At 37.9% G+C, this 12,698-nt stretch overlaps 1 protein-coding gene across 50 annotated transcripts in view; it reads right to left on the reverse strand.

The window, feature by feature from the left end:
- Nucleotides 1-353: 353 nt before the first annotated feature.
- The window catches only part of SORBS2 (sorbin and SH3 domain containing 2), a 232,794-nt gene continuing 220,449 nt past the window's right edge, over nt 354-12,698 (reverse strand). For 49 of the 50 annotated variants that reach the window (XM_070068408.1, XM_070068417.1, XM_070068407.1 and 46 more), the window contains 3 exons: nt 7,901-7,950; nt 4,131-4,237; nt 354-2,524 (listed from right to left, as the gene is read on the reverse strand). In XM_070068408.1, coding sequence (XP_069924509.1) covers nt 2,463-2,524; nt 4,131-4,237; nt 7,901-7,950 — 219 coding nt within the window. In that variant the 3' untranslated portion in view covers nt 354-2,462. The remainder of the gene's footprint in view (nt 2,525-4,130; nt 4,238-7,900; nt 7,951-12,698) is intronic. The other variant, XM_051833427.2, reaches the window with a different exon arrangement.

Consider the following 12,698-nt stretch of genomic DNA (forward strand, 5'->3'; position numbering starts at 1 on the left):
ATGGTGTTAAAGCTGTTTAGGGCAAAGATTTTAAAATTTGAGATTGTTGAATTGAGAAAATGTTTACAATTTCTTGTAATTATTTCCTCCTTGGAAACATAGCTGTTTTGAGGCAAAATATTTTAGTATGTATTCTTTTAGCTGAAGAGACATTTTTATTCAAAGAATGTTTAACAAATGAGCTTGGGGGGATTCAAAAATATTTCTTCTCTGAGTTGATGCTAATACAGCTCTTCTTCATTTGTATGCCAAGGGAACATAGAGCAGATGCATTTTCTCTTAGTTAACTAAAAAAATTGGAATACAATACTCAATTTACCTAAGCAGAAATGTCAAGAATAAAAACTGAAGGGTACTTTCCAAGCAAAATTTATTATATATCTATTCAAGAAAAACACAATGACCTTTGCTTGTAAGAATTCAAAGTCAGTTACCTGAAACCCAGGTACGGATATATTTTTTTCTTTTAAAATCAGATACAGAGGGTAGAAACAGCAATTTTTCTGAAATATGACAGGCAACAGATATTGAAGTCTCTTCTCATAAATTGCATCAAAGAGAACTAGTCCTTTATCAGCAAAGTTGCATGCAGTTGACTTAATTTCAAACCCAAAGCCTTTAAAATATAAAGCTGGTTGTGAACTTGACAGTAATCAAGATAGGCTGCTCAAAGATGTTTCTCCACCTCCTTCCTAAAGCAATTCTGTAATCAATATTTATGTACATTTCAGTTTGGCTGCTAGGATCTCTTAAATTCACACACTTGCATAAATGCTATCTTACAGAATCATACTATCAAGGACTGATTGATCTGTGAGATAAGTAAAGGATAATCTGCCGAAAGTATTTTAGCTTAGTTTAGGTGAAGGATAAAGATCAAATTAGGAAATTCCCCTGTTTTCTCAACAACTAAGTAGTCTGTACAAAAAAAGAGCAAACATATGTACAAAATTCTAGTCTACATCTTGTGAAAAGGTCAACCACTGTCCATGGAAGAAATGCCATAAAAAGTTTTATCTATAAGGTGCTCAAAAATCCAAAGATGAGTAGTTCTTATGCAAAGTCATAAGAAATACAAAGCTAATTCTTGTGTTAGGTGTAGTTCAGGCACTGTGAACCACATTAAATCTTTCAGGCCCTCATATCATTTTATAAATTTCTGCTTTAGGGCAGAAAACAGAACCTGAATGATTTAACATTGTCTCTAAAAAGTGCCTATTTAGTCCTAGGAGATATTTTATACACACCAGGAAAATCAGGCTCAACATATATTCCTGTCCTCAAATGTAGCCAGGATTCTGGGTTCCATAGAAGAAAAATAATTATCATAGTAAAAATAATTGTGTTGATTGCAATCCTTGCTAAAACCAACTTTAATACTTGCGATGCTTCTGAAATATTCTATTTCTATAAAATAATATGTGAGATTCCTCTACATTTCCATAAAATGTACAATGTATCATATGGATTAATGTTCTCATACAATCTCAAAAATGTGTATGTGTACACACAGTGAAATCTTACCTACGAATATTGCTTACAGATACTTTCAAGTGTCTATGTTAGAATAATTCTTTGCACCTCTCACTAACACTGCTTTTATTGAAATTCTATCAGATAAATAAAACACTAATAGCTCATTGTTCATGATGCCGATGATTACATTTTAATATAAAATAGCAATGCAACTTTACAACACAATAGCTTTTCTCCCTTGCAGTCTAACTAAGCCTCTTATAGTCTCATGATTACTATCCAGGGTTCTTAGTCGCTGTTTGCACTTCTACAAAGTACAAAAAATGTGCAGAAAAAACTTCTATTTGAAAACTCACATCCAGTCAACCAAATCACACTCACCCAAATGAACCTTCCTATTCTTGCTTTAGGTTTTGTAATCACTGTGCATATTACAACATACGAGTGCAGGCAAACACTAGCTGAAGTACAGTTGTCATATCGTGTAAACCAGGACACTAGGCAAACGCGTGAAAGGAAAATCAACTGCCAAGCTAAGAATGTAAAAATGCAAACCACAGCATTTCAGAATAAACAATCTTCGGGTGGCCTGAGGGGAGCACATCTTAGAGACGCTGCAGGGCAGCCATGTAGCCAGAATATCTCCTGGAGACCCTCTCTCTATCTCTTCTCTCTCTTTTTTTTTTTTTTTGCTTCGAATATTTTACCCTTTTTAAGTATGATTTTCTTTCTGATCCCACACATCAGCTTTTCAAAGTTGAGAGCAGAAAGCCAGAGAGGAAACCCTTTCGAGAGGAAGCAAGTCTGCCCTGTCTCCCCAAAGGTGCACACAGTTACACTGCTGGTGGTTTGGTAGCAGCAGGTGCAGCAGGTGACGTCACACTGGAAACCATAAGGCATGACAACATGATGCCTGCAGGGATGTTTCAGGCAAGTTTATGCAGACGTGTTGCTGAAATGCGGCATAAATAATGAGGGAGATTGATTCACAGCCTCTTGACATAGTTCCCGGGGAAAGTACCAAAGAATTTGGTTCTTCTTGAGGTTCCTGAAAGTAGAAGCAATACATGAAAAGGCGTAATAACAGTGAAGTGTCAGTTTGTATATGCGGCTGAGACACTTTGCATTGACAAGGCTTCACAAGACAGCTGGTCCCAACCAAAAGAAAGAAAACTCCAGGATGAGAGCAAGACAAAACAGGCAGCAGATTCAGCCTCCCTGCCTACTGCATTGGAGGCCTCTTAGGCATAAATGATGTGCCTCATCACAGGCTAAACAAAAACCCAGCCTGTCAGTCTGGAGGGAAAGGCAGTTCTGCTGAGGAGATCGGAGAATTGAGTCGCTACGGCTGCTAAGCAAAAGGGAAGAATCGGAAATAAAGGTGAGGCCGGCAGCGTGAGAGGGGACTGGAAAAGCAGCAAAGTAAAGGCTGGCTCGGGGCAAGAGGCCCCTGACACACGTGTCACAGGAAGCCATTATTTGGGACATTGTACCTACAAAACGGTCTCATCTCCTGTAAGATCACATTCAATGCTACTTCGCAGATTTAATGGTAGCACTGTCAGAGTCTTTGATAAAACATAGAAATTTTGAATGATTTTCTAAGTAAAAGAAGAAGAAAAAGGTTAACCACTATTTGTAGGTGAGGGCTTTGTCCCTGGGTGTAATTTGATATAATGAGTTGAACCAGATGCACAAATAGCCATATAATTGTCTTTGATTTCAAATAATATGATTTCTAGGAAATTTGTTGTAAAGTTCGGTGTACTCATTCTTTAAGATTTGCAGTGCAAATAGAGTGAAGAGTCTTTCAACTTTCATCTCATTTACACTCTGAACTGACTGGGAGTGATTCCTGTTTGCTTCATCCCCATGTATGTAAATCACTTGTTTTTTTTTCTAGATCAGAATTAATATAAATAGACACAGGGGCATGTGACTTCACATGTAGTCTTAGTTCTTCATATATTTTTTTCACAAATAGACCTGCCTGTGAAGATCCCTGATTACATCATCTTTTGCCTTTTTTTTTTTTTCCCCCTCCTTTTATTTCTTTTCATCTCTTTCCTGTGTCCTGGTGTATGACACAGTTGACTATAGGGTGTTTTTTTTTTTTTTTTTTCTTAGAAAACCTAAGATGTGAAGAGTGGGATGACCTTTTAAGTGGTAAGACGGGAAGTTCTCTCCTCTTCTCGTACAAATTAAAGCTAAGGTGAATCACTGGACTTTAGGGCACACACATCAGACCCAGTAAGTGGGAGAGTTGGTCACTTAATCTCACTCCCTCTCAAATTAGATTCTCACTGTGACAACTGCATTTTCTACGAATAAAGCTCTGATATTCCTCACTTAGGGAACGTTTTATTGTTGTTGTTTTGATCTCAGGCTTCCCTGGTCGGTGTTATTTGAAGGAGTCTCTTCTCAGTTGAGTTGGAAATGTAACTAGCAGAAAGTCACGTATACCGGAAGCAGTGCATACTGACCCACTCTACAAATGTGGCCGCCTCGGGATACACTGTGCATGTGAGTGCATGAAGAAGCAAAGCAACCACAAATTCAAAGAGCGCTTGACTAATACAGCAAAGCATGCAAGTGAACAGACTCGAGCAAATTGCAAAACAGCCAAATTTGTCTGAAAGTAAGGGGACACATACCCACAAACCATCCATCGTCACACTTCTCCATGACGTCGATGACATCACTTTCTCTGAGCTCCAGCTCATCTTCATTCCTAGGAGTATAGTTATACAGAGCCTGAAACCTTAAACAGGATAAATGGGCGCATTTAAAAAAACAGCTTTACATGTTTTTGTAACTATTAGAAGCTAGTGCAACATTCATTTTACTTTGAACATTTGTTTTATTAACAGTCTATTAAGCAGTGTAAGTCTTTGGCATGCACACAAACTGTAAACTAGAACATCTGAGCTTTCATAGAAATTAGACTAACAACATTTTAAAACTTACAATGAAGAATACTCATGAAAATTCTAGTATTGGTGAGTTGGATTTAAATCTTTAAACATTTGTTAAGTCGGACCTGCATTTCAAATGTCCACTCATATAATATCTATTTTAAGACATTACATAATAGCACATAATATAAAATGTTATTTGCACTTTTCAGCTATATAAAACCATGAAGGAATTACCATGCTAGGTAGCCATAATCATAAGCAAACAATCGAGGCTTGCACATTGAATGTTCAAATGATTCTGAATTAAAATGTACAAAATGTCTCACACACGTCTCCCAAATCACTATGTGATAATTATTATCAAAGAGGAGGTTATTTTTCCAACAGCAAGAATTCTGTAAAGAGGTTTAGTTTTATAGTTACAATCAGAGGATTTATAATTTGAAAATCTGATCCATTCACTCATGATGTTGAATGGATGTATTCTTTACTCAGTTATTATTGAACCAATTCAAATAGTGGACTATATTCACAAGTTCCTTTTCAGATGGGTTCTGCACAAACTGTGTTGGATTTAAACACTCTTAAAACAGGAGGCTTGCTGATAGCATGCTACCACTTTGCTTTCCTCCCTGCCTGAATTTTTTGAGAGCACATATTATGGTGATATTAATCAGTAATGAATTTAGACATTGAATTTGTGAGATTAACTTGTATGTATTTTAATGAGTATTAATGTGGAGTGGCACATGGGAAAGTAAAGACAAATCATAGCAGCAGAGAAATTGAGGAAGAATTTGGTAGGTAATTAACATGGAAGCTTCCTATAGTATTTCTGTACTACATTATTACCACTTACTGAGAAGGGGATTTTTAAAAAGTTGGTAAATTTTTTTCTGCTGCACTTCAAAACAGTTACATAATTGTGCTGCCATAAGAAAATAAGGATCAAATTCTAGGGCACTTAGGATTTTATGAGGCCAATTTTAAAGAGTTCACGATACCGAATACTGCTAAGCAACGTGCATGATTTATTTCTATTTACTTTATTGAGTCAGAAAGCCCTTTGGTAGGCAAAAACTCTTCTAGCCCTTGAACTCAAATATCGCATCTTTTAAGGCACACAGATCTGTTGGCTTCCTTCCCTGGCTGTGAGCTTTCTGGACTGGTGCATATGGGAACAGTTGGCTTCCAGGCAGGTCTGGGGCAGAGCTGGTGAGATGCAGTGCCTACCACTCTTTCCTAGAGAACCTTCTCTCGCTGTGCCTGGCACCAGAGCCTGCGATCGCAACATCAGAAATCTCTTCTTTTCCCCTGTTAATCATTTGTCTTTCTAGGAAGCCATTTTGGTCCCTGACACTGTTCTGAGAAAGGGCAGGCTTCTGTAGTCTGATTGTGAGGAAGGAGAGAGAAGGACAGAGTCCAGGAGCAGTGGGCGCCAGGACAAGGCAGTGCTGACCACAGACACGATCTGATCAGGACAGCTGCATGGGGCAGGCTTGGTGGGAACAGCCAAATTATTTCATTGTTCGTGTGAGGGATTGGATTTTGAGGCTGCTCTGGGAAGGATATCTTTTGTGTACCCCTGGGGTACACAATTTTACACCTGCAGGAGACGTCAACCCTGGGTGGTATTTCCACTGCCATTTTCCTGTTGGGAAAACTGACTCTGGTTGGGCTTCTCAGGACTAGGCTGAGTTCAGCCAGGCACTTCTCCAAGCATGCACGGAGACAGGCCTATTTAAGGCCACAAACTCCAGCTGTTTGAAAAATCACAAGGCCCTGAGAACTAACAAATCAAACCTGGCAGGGACTCCTACTTGGTTTGTGTGTGACAAAAGCCAGCACACTTGTCAAAATTTACTTACCATTCTGATTTAATTAGACCACAAAACAAAACAAAAATGAGACTTTTGGATTCATAAACAAACCTTCTGGAAATCTCTCTCTGTGGGCTTTCAAAATCAGTGCTGCACGACAGGAAATGCAGCCGAATTACAATTAAAAAAATGCTGTTTGGAAGGAGGTATTGGTGAGATGAATGATGGTGGTGGGGGCAGGATGCCTCAAGAGGTTTGTTTTTTAAAATAGGAACTGCTGAGCCAAGCTGGAACCTCTTTCTGTAACTTGCACCTTTCTCTGTAACGTATTCACCAAAGCTCTGAATTGTAGCGACATAACATTATGCCCTTCCTTTTAAGCAAAACCTGGTTTTTTAAGTGAAAGATTAAGTAACATCCCATGACTGCCAGAGCCAGACAGAAATTTAATAAAGAATGTTTCTTAATGTCCAAAGCAGGACCTTGAAAATGTGCTTTCTCCCATTTGCAAGAGCTGTGGTTTCCTACCAACCAAATGACCATGGTCACACATCACAGACAGAGGTGTAATGTAGCATACCGCTCCCTTCATAGACTCCTTAAAAGCTGCTGAATGTAATGGATTGGTTATGGAACAAACCTAAATAGCCCTGGAATTTACATTTTTGTGGTGTGATTCTATCATTGTCTACATCAATAAGAGCACAAAAACCTTAGAATTCTAAGTTATACTTAAAGATTGCCAATTAGGAGACATTCAAGGCCCCATTTCTGACTGTGCTCCGTGAGAGATGGTTTCTGAAGAGCATGCTTTCAGCTCTACAGGATGGAAGGGGGATTTCATGGTGATGAAGGCACCAGGCTGCGCACCAGGAGCAGCCAGGAGGATGAGTTTGGGTACTTGCTGTGCTCCAGGTGAGCAGTTAGGCTGGAGGTTCACTGTGTGTGCTCAGCTAAGCCAGGTCAGTTTAGGAGCACAAATCCTCCTTCCCTAAGGGTCCAGCTACTAACTCCAGAATGCACAGTAGTCAAAAGGAAGTTGACTTCTGAACATCTCCCATGGGCAACATGGGGTTAAAAAAATATGCAAGAAAACAAAGTCTTAGAGATGATGTGTAGTATCACCAGGAAAATCAAACTTTAGTTTCAGAATAGAGGGAGAATTTGAAATCAAAGTTTGAAAAGGGATTTTCCTGGTGCTGGGGAAAACACTATGTAACTAAATGAGAGAGTGCTTTAATGTTGCCATTTTCAAAAGACACTGCTAAGCACACAACTTTGACTTGTCATTAATATCACTTTGGGTCTACCTTTACATTTAGATCTGCTTTATAGTCTCCAAATAGGTGCACAAACAAGGTTAGACCCTGTTTTGTCTTTGAAACTGTAGCTGTTAGTTACAGTAGACCAGAGAAAGAAATGGATTTATAAATCTCAGAAACCACTGCAACACTACAAGGTTTTCCTTCTTTATAAATTAAAATAGTCTCTAAAATAATGTTTCTTTTTAAAATTAGCTTCTAGCTCTGTCATGAAAAATGGGACCATTGCAATTTCTTTTTAGGAAATCTGTTCGTTACTTTGGTCTTTTTCACTTGTGAGGTTGTACTGTCTGCCATCTTGGTACATCCACTGCCCCTTGGGTCAAGGTCAGTCCTGAATTTAGAAGATAAGAAGGATACTTACGGTTCCCCCCCACCTTGAATGTTTTCATGAGTAAACACAGGACGCTGTGGCTGAAATGAAATGATTTTCAATGTAATCAATGTTTAAATTGGTGCTAATTAAAAGATAACTTGGATAATGGCATGGTACTTTTCTTGACATTTAATATTTCCTGTTGTAAAAAACCAAGAGGAAGGAAGAAAAAACTGAAAAAGGATTTCTGCAGGATCAATATTTAAAGTGTTCTGAAGGGTGTTTTGCATTAAATAAAAATAACCGAGGTTCAATGTTTTGAACACATCTGCAATCTAGCCTGCTCAAGATTTCAGGGCAAATTGGGGTTCAGTCCTATTGATTTTTCAAAGGCCAGGAATATGGCGAGAACACAGACATCAGACCACTAGAATAGAAGGTGCAGACACCTTCATACAACCTTGTGCTGCAGTGTTTTTTCAAACAAGCAGAAGAAGAGCACATTTAGCTTAACAACAGGACGGCACATCCATTCTTTAAACTCGTCCTTCACTGACAACATCTTCACGTACAGTACAGATGAAAAGATCAATAGGCAGACATCCCATGCTACATTTGAATTAACACTCTCTGTTCTCAATGTGGAGTAGAAACATGCAGTTTTAAAAAGAGAAAACAGAGAACTTTAAGTAGAATGCAACAAACAATATCCAGGTAACACATAACATTTTACCTTAGGAGAGAAATATTGGTAGAAATTCCCAGTGCACTGAACTCTCAAAAGAGTTTCTTTTCTTTTTAAACTAAGCATCAAGACCAGTATCTGTAATAGATACTTATAATATTGGAAATGACAAGCCTTGGCATCCCGCAAATCCACATAAATATTTCAATGAATGAAAGTTAACATGTTTGTTGAATATTAAAACTCAGTATGATTTATATTGACTACCTAAATGTTACCTGTTAGAGGAAAAATACATACAACTCACTCATGATACATTTCAAAAGCATTCTTTTCTGAGTGATAGTTACAAATGACAAAACCAGAGTTTGCATGCCAATTATAGAAGCATGACTATGGAATTAGGTACTAGATCCATGTCCTTAGACCTCAGGACCAGTTCTTGGATTTCTCTAGTTACGAGTAGATAACTGATAGGATGGAAGTATTTTCCCGCAAATTTCACATGGAAACTCCCCTGGTCCCAGCTTAGTGGGGGGACTCTGGAGTTTCTTTCAGTTTGAGTCTATGATCGTCCCCAGCCCTACATTATTTACCCATTCATTTCCTATCCAAGCTGTCCTAGCATGAGATTAAGTACTTACATTATGAAAACATAAGCTTTGACTCTATTAATCAGAAGTACATACTAACTGTATTCTTAGAAACTTACTTAAAAGTTTGTGTATTGAATACATAAACTTTAAAGGACAGAATTACTGGATACCTGCATGAAATAGTTTATTCCTATAAATAAATGAAATTAACAATGTATTATTAAAATATAAGATATATTTGGGATTGTTAAGACTAAATTTTTGAGCCATTTCTAAAGTTATTTAATTCAATATATTATTAAATGAACTTAACTATATAGAGGTAACTATAAGTCATCCATAAGCCTGTATCCTATATTTCAAGTTTTCTTCCAATCCAATAAAACTTTATATATACATATACTTTTTATGCAGAAATAAGATTTATATATATCAGCTGACATTAACACTATTTTCTAATTTTTCAGTTTACTTTTTTTTAAATGACTGTAAAATAATGCTTCTTCACATGTGCCTATATATCATAGTTTTCTTATCCATTAATCTCTTTTGTTTTTGAAGATTGGTCTTTTTTTAACTGACATAACTAATGATGCTATAAATACTTTTTGTACTAAGAGCCACTTTGTTCATTTGAACTATTCCTTAGAATACATTCCAGGGAATAAAGTTTCTGGCCAAAGAGTATGCATTAAAGCCACATTATTATGAAAATGCTCATGTTAGTGACTCAAAAATACTGGGAATACAAATTTTACCCTTTAAAAAATATACACACCAAGATAGCTATAGTTCTCTCATGAAAACAAGCACAGTACTATTAATGCATAACAAAAGCTATAAATAACAAAATATTATTTGGTCTCAAGAGAGAATGTTTTATAAAATATATTTTACTGTGGTATAAAAGTGTTACGCCTATTCTCAGGTATTTAAACCATCCTAATATTTCTAAATTGAGTAGAGGTTTTATATCATGACATCCAGTGCTTGCTAAAGCTTGTTGGTCTAATTTCATTGCTCCTTTACGTTAAAATATGAATGCAATTTAAAAAATCAAATTGTTCATTAAGTTGATCATCTACTTTTGAAGTCTGTGTATATCCCTTTAGTTCTCATCATAATTCTTACCAGTGTATTTCCTTCAATCCAACTTACAAGTGAAAGGAACTGTCCCAGTGGTGCTTAGGAAAATGGGCTATTGCTGGACGCATGCGGCTCCTTGAGAATTCCACAGGCCTCTAAGTCTTGGGAACTCGGGCTCCTGGGCATGTCAGTTAGCAATGAGCTCAACTTCACTTGCCTTTCCCAACATCTTTCGCCCTCCTTCAAATCCTTCAAACCCCACCTCCCCTTCCCACTCCAAGCCACCAGTTTTCTGTACTGTTCCTGTAATCAGGCCAAAATCGATCACAACTTTGATTAGTTGAGTTGTGCCTCTCTCATAATGATGAGTTTTGGGGCACGTCTAAGCTTATCTGTCACATGGGTCCCCTCCATGTTAATGTGGATAACTGGGAGCCAGTTTTGTGGACAGATGACCAATTATTTGAATTAGTATGTGAATGAGTTTGCTTTGAAAGCATTTGGCCAGTAGAGAGAGATGGCATTAACAGTTACTTATGAGTGCACATTTGTGTCTTTCTGTTTTTGGCAATGACTACCCTATGAACTTGGGGGCTACCCCTTAGCCTCCTAACTTCTAGGATTTGTGAGTTGGACAAGATGATGATTAACCTTGCCCCTCTCAGGGAACCCATAAAGGAATCCACATTTCCACAGATATGCTTCCTCCGCTCTGTAAACCTGCCCACTGTTAACCTTGCACAATCAGAGAGCTGAGACAAACAGCATTTACCAGGTGATTCTCACACTTCTTGTTCATGTAAAAATAATAATCATGATAATTCAAGCTCATTTTGCAGACTAATAAACCAAAACCTAAAGATATTGGATACTTTCTTAACATGACAAGTTAGAAACAGAAAAAACCAGAATGATAATTTTGACTTTCACTATGATGGAACAGACGGCGTAGACATTTACTTGGGGGCTTAGTGACTTTGTCCATTCAGCAGATGTTTGTATTCTGTATGGGCATTCAACAAAACGACTTCCGCCGGCTGGCTTTTGCCTTTCCTCCTTGGCGTTAAAACTCAGTGGGCAGACTTTTAAGACGTGTCTGTACCCTATCGCCATCTAGTGGTGAGCAGTGGCAACAACAAGCTGAAAGCTGTTTTTGGCCTTTGATCAGTCTTGGCAAGTGCCTTCAACCTGGACTAATTTTGAAATATTTTAAAGACAACAGAGCTACGTGGAATAGTTGTCCATCTGATTTTCTGACCATGTTCTTGCTTCCCTACGTTTGAAATTTTTGAGAAGGAAGCACCAGTGTTTTCGGTTTGTGTTCATTTCTGTTTTAACCACCTGCTCAGGCTTTTATATTCCTCAGATCCTCTTAGCTCGGTGATAAAAATAGAACAATGTACCTCTGTAACATTCAGGGAGGCTCCCATGAACTGTGAACTTAAGACTGTTTTCAAGTCAACACATCCCAAGCACTGTTGGTGGAAATATTGAGCAAGGACTGTATCACGCTTACATTTCTGTGTAAGATCAGGACTACGATAAAACGTAGAAAACCCACGAAGCATCCTGCCATTTTTATTGGATCTTAAATATCTAACTTTTTCCTTAGCAATGTGGTAATATTTTCTTTCCTCTTTTAGTGTAACCTTTTAAGTACACATCAAAAATGGAGACAGAAAAGCCATGTATTTTAAACACAGGCTAATTTTCACTGCAAGAACCAACCACAATCCACTGTTTGCAAGGAAACTGATTTGAAATCTTCTTGAATCTTTGGCATCAGTAGAATGTGTACTTCCGTTTCTCAGATGGTGAGATGTAGGCTGCCTGAGAGCATCCATTTAGCTCTCCCTCTACAGATGCATCTTCGAAGGGTGAGTGATAAGTAGCATTAAATAATTCTTAAAGAAGGGCTGATTGTTACTTTAAATCCTAATATATAAGGGTCTCTGCAAGTGCTATAAGAAGTTCTAAAGTCTGTTAGTTGTAGTACTTGCCACGTAGAGTTAGATGAAATAACAGCACTATGTTGTCTTATTTTTCCTTCTTAAGTAGCAAGGTTAAGTACAACTTTGCAAAATCTAGATAAAATAGAATATCTATAGGCCACACAAACGTGCGATCTAACATGTAAATAGGTAAACATGTGGCAAAGGAAAAGCTGAAGGTGCCCCTCTTGCTGACCACGGGAATCCATGGCTGGGCTTTCTTAACTGCAGGGAAACCTCTCTGTTGGTGTCACTCTGAACGCCTTTCAGATCTCCACAAACTGACATTCCCCGCTCTCTAGGGCAGCATAAATCCCCGAGTCGGCAACAAAATGAGGTCTGCCTGTGCAAGGCAGAAAGCACAAAATGATAGAAACACAGAGCAATATATACATTTTTCAAAAAATAGAAAAAATTCCTTTGAAATTGAGCCCTTAAGAACTTGCCATGCAGAACCACAGCTACCCGAGAGAGCAAGCAAGGCCAAG

This window comes from Oryctolagus cuniculus, chromosome 2 (assembly GCF_964237555.1).
Source record: "Oryctolagus cuniculus chromosome 2, mOryCun1.1, whole genome shotgun sequence".
Lineage (NCBI taxonomy): Eukaryota > Metazoa > Chordata > Mammalia > Lagomorpha > Leporidae > Oryctolagus > Oryctolagus cuniculus.